The sequence below is a fragment of the Apium graveolens genome, chromosome 4 (genome assembly GCF_009905375.1).
Source record: "Apium graveolens cultivar Ventura chromosome 4, ASM990537v1, whole genome shotgun sequence".
NCBI lineage: Eukaryota > Viridiplantae > Streptophyta > Magnoliopsida > Apiales > Apiaceae > Apium > Apium graveolens.
In genome coordinates this window covers 15,302,042-15,310,175 of record NC_133650.1, presented here as the reverse complement: position 1 = coordinate 15,310,175, position 8,134 = coordinate 15,302,042, and the positions used below count along the sequence as shown (strand labels likewise).

The window sequence follows — 8,134 nt, the reverse complement described above, 5'->3', positions numbered from 1 at the left end:
AATTTATTATTATCATTCTTTGTCTTTTGTATTAAACATGGGTATTATGAGTAGAATATTACTCCCTCTGTCCCTCCCATTTGTTTACACTTTCCTTTTTGGGATGTCCCATCCAATTGTTTACATTTCAAAACTTTCCAAAAATAGTAAAGTTTTTATAGTTTTTAAATTAACTACATCCACTATTCTCCTCCACTATAACCACTTTATACATATAATATTAATCGGTCCCACTACTTTACTCATTTTTTCAACTTTTCTCCACTACTTTATCATTTTTCTTAAACTCCGCGCCCCACCCAAATGTAAACATTTGGGAGGGACGGAGGGAGTATTAATTGGCTGAAAAAGAAGACAATATTAGGTGAGCAGTACGCGCAGGTACGTAAAAGAAGTAGAGGGAGGAGACGGGAGATAAAAGGGACACATACATCTTATATATCTTCTGACAATCAGATTTGGACTTGTCACTAATTTCAGATTTTAGAATTTTCCAACAAGATCTCTCTCTCTCTCTCTCTGTCTCGCTCGCTCCCTCCCTCCCTCCCCCTCTCTCTCTCTCATGATGGTGACATGGGCATGGTCCGCATGGAGTTTGTTATTGTTATTAGTCTCGGCTATTTTATGGCACTTGTTTGATGATACCGAATACATTCATACTCTGATGAAACTTATGAGAAGAGGGTGGAGAAAAATGATTATATACCACAGTGAATCTAAGCAGAAGAAAAATGATGAAACAAGTAGTTGTACTACTAGCGGTAAAATTCCAAGAGGAACCTCAGGCTGGCCTGTTATCGGAGAAACACTGGAGTTTATTGCTTCTGGATATTCCTCTCGTCCTGTTGCTTTCATGGAAAAACGCAAAGCTATGTACGTTCTCTTTCTTCCTTCCTTCAATTATATTTCTGTTCTTTCTGGGAATCGTTTTTATTGTCGAAATTTGTATACATATTAGCTCCTGCATTTTTAGAATGTCACAGAACTTTACATTTTAAATAAAGAAAAGTGATATACACATGACTGTGTCGTAAATATTATTTACTTATTCGGCATAGTATAAAAAGAAGGAGAATATTATACTCCCTCTTGTTCTTTTTATTTGCCGTTAACATAATTTTCAAAATTTTTATTTTTCTAAATAGTAGCATATAACCAAACTTTAATATTAAAAATAACAATTTAACCATGCTGTGAAAAAAGAAATAAAGAAAGTAGTACCGGTGTCCTAGAGGTGATTATACATATAAAGTATTTATTATATAATAAAGAAATAAATATTTTTGCATTGTTTCAAAGTGCATAACAATTGTTCAAAATGCCTATTTTTGTAATTTTTTTATATAATAAAAAAGTGCGGAACAATGGTTCTGGAATGAGTTATCGTTCGAACACCATCAGTTTATAAAACCAGATAGATTTGATTTGCATGATCCATGATGCATGCATATGAAGTACTGGTGATGAGTGATGAATAATGCAAACTACATTATTTATGCAGAATATTTATAAATGTGGTCCTATTATATACTATTAACAATACTACTAATATTTTCCACTCATATTAAAGTATTGGTTGCGGCACACTACCTAACACATTTTGTAATCCTATAGTATTATTAATAATAGCCTGAGAGATGATCAGTAGCAGTAGAATGAAAGGCACTGTATGAATAACAGATCTGATTACATCATTTACTATTGTTTGCTATACTATAACTTTTGGGTTTGTCTGGGCATGCAAGTAACATGAAGTATAATTATGGCCGTGTGTGGAACTAAATAGTGTAAGTTGTAGTAGTAGGGTCGGTGTATTATTATTTATTAGTTAAGATGATGAACAGATCATGCACTGTTTCCTCCCAAGATTTTATTCTTCCTTAACCGATAGATGTTTACTATTTTAAGGATCCCACATACACCTCTAAATATATATAGCTTGGCCTTGAAGCCAAATCAATTTTAATGATCATCTAAAGTCGAGAGTCCGAGTTTCAGTTTCATTTCGTTTAACCGTTCCCGGGTAATATTTTATTAGTAAGTTGTTAAGCGGCTCTGTACATAATATAAATGAATAATATATATCATAAATTTTAGCTCGATTCCAGGTGGATGCTCGTAAGAGGCAGGGGGTAGCGGTATGTTGTGAGTTGTGATAGTCATCTTCATGACCAGTCGAGATAGTCAACACACCTTATTATAAAATAAAGATCTAATTTGAATCTAATCGAATCAAGCAAACAAAATCCCAACCATTACTTAGAGAAATGGATGCTGCTAGTAAAGATGTGAGTATCTGTTAGACGTGTGTATTTGTGCAGAAGTGACACACAGGCGTACGTAGCATATAGGATAGCATAGGGAAGGCAAAGCAGAAAATGAACAGAATGAGCAAAGGGTATATAAAAGCTGACATTGAGTAAAGTGGTAGCTATATAGTACTAGTATAGCTTTTACAGGCAGTACAATGACGAGACAGCCTAGAGCCTAGCCTAGCTCAGCTATGTTCTTAATTAGGAGCTTTGGAATTCGGAACATGAATATTTAATTAGGTTTCTCTGAATATTTTATCTTTATTTTTTTATATCGTAACAGATTGTTACATGCAGGTATGGAAAAGTGTTCAGAACCCATATACTGGGAAAACCCATAATCGTATCAACGGATCCTGACGTTAACAAAATTGTTATGCAAAATCATGGCAATGTTTTTATACCTAGTTATCCTAAATCTGTTACGGAGTTGCTTGGAAAATCATCAATCCTTCAAACAAATGGACCTCTTCAGAAAAGATTACATTCGCTCATCGGAGGGTACTTCCGATCACCTCAATTCAAATCTCGCGTTGCTCGTGAGATTGAGGATTCTGTCAAACTCACCCTGTCTACTTGGGAGCATAAAAATCTGCCTATTCTCGTACAGGATGAAACTAAACAGGTATTTTCCTGACTTGCATCATCTATATTTCGCAAGAACTTATCTTAAGTGTGGAAATTGTTTTTTTCGAGCTTAAACGCTTATATAACACAATTCAAAATTTTACTCTATATATAACTAGAATTTGTGCATTCATCGTGTTGATCATTTGTAATTTTTGAGACACTTTTTAAATGCGTATATTTTATGTTCGTTTCTCGTTTTGAATATTTGCATCTCTTCGAAGCATATTGTATAGATGTGTAGTAAAAATTCCAAACCAAGTACATGAAAAGTGTGTTATCCCCCTTACTGCGCGGTTCTTTTTCTCATACACATTTCTTTTGTACTTATTTCAAGTAATGTTTTCGATTGTAGTATCACAATAGCTACATTATATCATATTGTACCATTTTCGATTGTATCATATTGTGGTATTTATGTTGTTTTCTTAAACTCAGCTAAGAAAGAAATAAGTGATATACGTTAATATTTTATTCTGGATTCTACCAGATAACGTTTGAAGTTCTGGTTAGAGTACTGATGAGTGTTGGTCCGGGCGAAGATATGGAGTTTCTCAAGAGAGAGTTCCAAGAATTCATCAAGGGCATAATATGTATACCTATTAAATTCCCTGGAACAAGACTTTATAAATCATTGCAGGTAAGCCACATACACTTAAACAAGATCTACATACAATGGCAAGTGCTTGTACATGTAATTGTTTTGTACAGTATATTACTGTTCAGGTTTTTTCTGATTTTCACATGAAAACAGGCCAAAAAGAAATTGTTTAAGATGGTAAAAAACATTGTGGAAGAGAGAAAATTGGGTATGGAGCAAACAGGAGAGAAAAGTTCAGCTACACCAATTGATGTCATTGATGTGCTGCTAAGTGATACAAAGGAATCATCAGACAATACACAGCAATTGCCAAGATTGCCTTCAGATATAACTGAGAATATCATAGAAATGATGATTGCTGGAGAGGACTCTGTCCCCATGGCGATGACCCTAGCTGTAAAATACCTCAACGACAACCCTGTTGCTCTATCTCGTGTCGTGGTATATTCTTTTCTTTCATACTACATTACTTTGTACTGACTTTTAGAATTGCATACATGATAACTCTCTTACTATTAACAAAACTTGAATAAGACATCAAACAAAATCTGGGTACGAAAACTCTTCCATGATAGGTAGTAGGAGGAAGTTTTAATCGTTAAAGAGTAGCAAGATATAAAGAATATTTTACCTTTAGTTGACTGTTACAGATATATTGTCCAAGTATCTCCTTAACTATTAATCCTTAATGTTTTAGAAGAGTTAATAATGTACCCGGTATGAATAACGTAGCTTAAGTTTATGACAGTGGTAACTAAACATGTATGCTTCAATCTAAACCTTTCTACACACACCTTACGATTTTAAGATAGTTTGTAAATTAACATCAAATTAATTTGCATTGTCCATATATATATTTCAAACTATTGAATACAATAAAAGATTATATGAAATTCTATCCATCTTTCAAGTTCTCCAACCTTCAATAATAGGGATAGAATGTGACTAAAGTAGGGATGTGAAAGAGGTGTTGACTTTATAAAAAGTCATAGTAGTAGAGAGTACAAAATAATGGAAGAATGAATGAATGGTGCAGCCTTCTTGTAAATTTAATTATTCAGGAAGCATGCGGTCCACCTAGACCTAGAGGAGGGTGAGGAGTGAAAGGGCCATCTGATCTCTGACAGACTGTGACCACTAGTGTCACCCCCACCCTATTATTATAGTTATCAAACCCTAACACTTGCTAGTTCTGTTTTATGCTCTTCCTTAAATAATGTAAATATCTTACTTAATTGTGCACCTTAATTAGGCTTCTAATTTCTCTTTTATAATGTATATACATAATATTATGTACTGAGCTCCTACAGCAAAATCACGGATGGTGCCCTCCAGAGCTAAGAAGCAGGGATTCTTCGGTCACCCAACGAATCCCCGTATCCTCACGCACCCCCGTATTGGATACTCGGATTCTTGGGGATACTCCGATGTTCATAATTCTCAAAAATTCTCATCTAAAATACATATTTTTTAATATTTATACTACATATATAAGTAATTTTAGTTTAAATTCATGTGTTAGAGATGCTTATATCATGTATTTGATACAATTTGCATAAAATTATTTGTTTTGTTAATAGCTTTCTTCATTCATAACATCAAATATATATTTATAATAAATATATGTGTCGTATTCCCTGCGCCCGAATCCCCGTATTATTTTATTTACCGAATCCATGTATCCCCGCACTACGCACCCGCATCCCCGCACCCGTATCCTTGCTTCTTAGCTCCAGAGTGATCAATATATAATTTGCGGTGATTTGACAACCTCAGTCATCGCCTTTGGGAATGTTTTGAGTATCATTCATAATAATACATTACCTAATAGTAGTTTAAATGAATGGCTTAATTCCTTGGACAAAGTATTATCGTATTCTTTTAAGATAATTAGTTCTAAAATCTACATACAAGAATGATCATTTTTCCTGATCTCTTTATGAGGATCATAATTTGTGAAACATGGAAAAAAGTCATGCGGGTAAAATAATTTTCTTTACAATGATGTTTGAACCTTACTAGTTCATGTTAGCCAACTCTCAATGTACATGAGATGGGAGGTGCAAAATATTACTTAAGCTAGCGACACGACTTGATGCTTAGGCCTCCAAGCTTTTATGTACGGCCTGGCAGATAGTGATGGGAAGTTCACGACACAAGATGTACCAAAGCTAAAACAATTTAGAGAGTAGTCTTTCTACAGATTAACGAAGAAATAATTTTACTATCACTTATTTCTTACTCTATTGTTGACCTTGTAGATCATTAAAAAAGTTTGCATATCACTGCCAAGAACACGCAAATTTGCGTTTTTTACTATGCTTCTGTTTTTACTGGCGGTGATCTTTGTGTTAATGGATAATAATGTGACTTCAGGAAGAAAACATGGCTCTAAAGAGGAAGAAGGCTGAATCCTGTGATGGATATGCTTGGACCGATTACATGTCCTTGCAATTTACTCAAAATGTGAGTTTACCTATGATTTGATTGCTATCTTAAGTTGTGCCATTTCTATTAAGTGAATATATTGGAAATAATTAAAGGAAAAGAGCAGATGTTTTATATCTAACGCAAAGTAACTTGGTAATTTTTTTTGTCATAGGTGATTACTGAAACTCTTAGAATGGCAAATATCATCAATGCTGTTTGGAGAAAAGCTCTAAAAGATGTAGAAATCAAAGGTCAGCAAGATTGTTTCATTGACAGAAGGCATCTCTTATTTCCGCATATATTAATAGAACAATATATTCACAAAAGCTTCAATGGCATGTTAAAGTACAAACATAAAATGCTGAAAAACAGTGATGGTTAGAAACTGATATGTTTCCTGGCTTGTCAATGATATGTGGCAGGTTTCTTGATACCAAAAGATTGGTGTGTCATGACATCGTTTACTTCTGTTCACATGGATGACAAAAATTATGAAAATCCTTATCAGTTCGACCCCTGGAGATGGGAGGTATGTACACATATAAATATGTAGAATTTCTAGGTAAATTCTATATTTACCCCTTAAGCAGCTTCTGAAGTAAATATATTTTTTCCCTTGTTTTTCAATCTGTGTCGGCAGAAGACAAGAGGTGTGGTAAACAACAGCATTACTTTTACACCATTTGGTGGTGGCCAGAGACTTTGTCCTGGTTTAGAACTTGCAAAGCTTGAAGTATCCATTTTCCTTCATCATTTTGTCACCAAGTACAGGTATAATTCCTACTAACTGCAAGTAATTTGAGTTACTTCATGCATAGAAGATGAAAAATATATGTACTAAAATATCGACATCGATAACCTATTCCTGCAACGCAAAATGAATGTTTATATCTAGAACCATTCCTGCAATGCAAAATGAATGTTTGTATCTTAGAAGTTGTAAAACGGATTTTTGGTAACTTCTGTATTAGGTGATTTTGGAAAATTAATACTTCCACCAAGCAAAGTTATAATGATACAAATTCACAATTAGGACAATTAGCATATTATGATATGAATATGATACATGGTACAATATGTACATGGGCAATCTCGCTAAGGATGTAATTCACTGATTACCCCACATAAGAGGACATCCGCAATTGTAATGGAAGAGGATTTAAAATCAGGGTTCATGCCATGCAAATATTTTTTAGTTGAACATGAGATTTTTACCAGCTACTGAGGTTGCTGAATTTAATTAACTTTATTGCATATGTTACTTTTTACACTTTTGATACAACAAGTATGAGATAATTTTAGATCGAAAAATATATGATAACTGAAGTGTTTCATTGGTTTTCATCTATGGATAGAACCTCCCCTTAAGTCATTACCTCATAGGAGTGAACATTTATTTAGATAGCTTTTTGTCATTTGTGAACATTAATACATTACATTGGACCGAAACAGAACTGATGTCGATTTTCACCTAACTAAGCAGATGGGTAGCGGAGGATGACAATATAGTTACTTTTCCAACGGTGAAGATGAAGAGGAAGTTGCCTATCACTATCAAGCCAATGGTGCAACAACATTATTGATCTTGCCCTACTACAACACTATGCAAGTTCGATAGGCAACCTATCAAGTGGGTCTTTTAGATCAACATCATATCACGATCAGATCGTACACCCTGAACTGTCCCTTTTAACCCCCACCCCCGATCGGTTTTTTCTAGCTGTGAAATATTCTACAGAACAGGAACTATATGCTTTCACAGATAAACATTATGTAAAGATGACGAGGAGTATTATGGAGTTGGTTCTGTTGTCCTTGTCCTTTTTGATAGAAAGATTGTGGGGTTGATGGGGATCCAAACTTTGTTTAATAAATTGTCACTATCTATCTATCTTCTCAGAAAAAAATAGTTCACTGATTATATTTGTGAAATTTAACATGTGTTATGGTTCTAAATTATGTCGTGCACATGCGCCTCTACCCCATCAAGATATTCTTCATATTCTGTATTTAGTTTAGTTGTTTTTGCAATCAGATTGTTTATACAGGGAGTTTTAGGTAGTTGCCATGCGTGGGACTCGTGATTGTGGGACGGAGATTCTTTGGAAATTCTGTTGCGCAGTCGTGATCAGGAGGACATCATAAATTCATGATTCCTCTAATT

At 34.3% G+C, this 8,134-nt stretch overlaps 1 protein-coding gene across 1 annotated transcript; it reads left to right on the top strand.

Moving 5' to 3' along the window:
• The first annotated feature begins 364 nt into the window (after positions 1-364).
• LOC141717802 (3-epi-6-deoxocathasterone 23-monooxygenase CYP90C1-like) lies at positions 365-7,902 on the top strand. Its single transcript, XM_074520000.1, has 9 exons — positions 365-873; positions 2,610-2,937; positions 3,430-3,579; positions 3,694-3,981; positions 5,917-6,006; positions 6,143-6,221; positions 6,393-6,499; positions 6,611-6,741; positions 7,454-7,902. The coding sequence occupies exons 1-9, from the start codon at positions 563-565 to the stop codon at positions 7,551-7,553; spliced, it is 1,584 nt and encodes a 527-aa protein (XP_074376101.1). The 5' UTR covers positions 365-562; the 3' UTR covers positions 7,554-7,902.
• Positions 7,903-8,134: the final 232 nt, after the last annotated feature.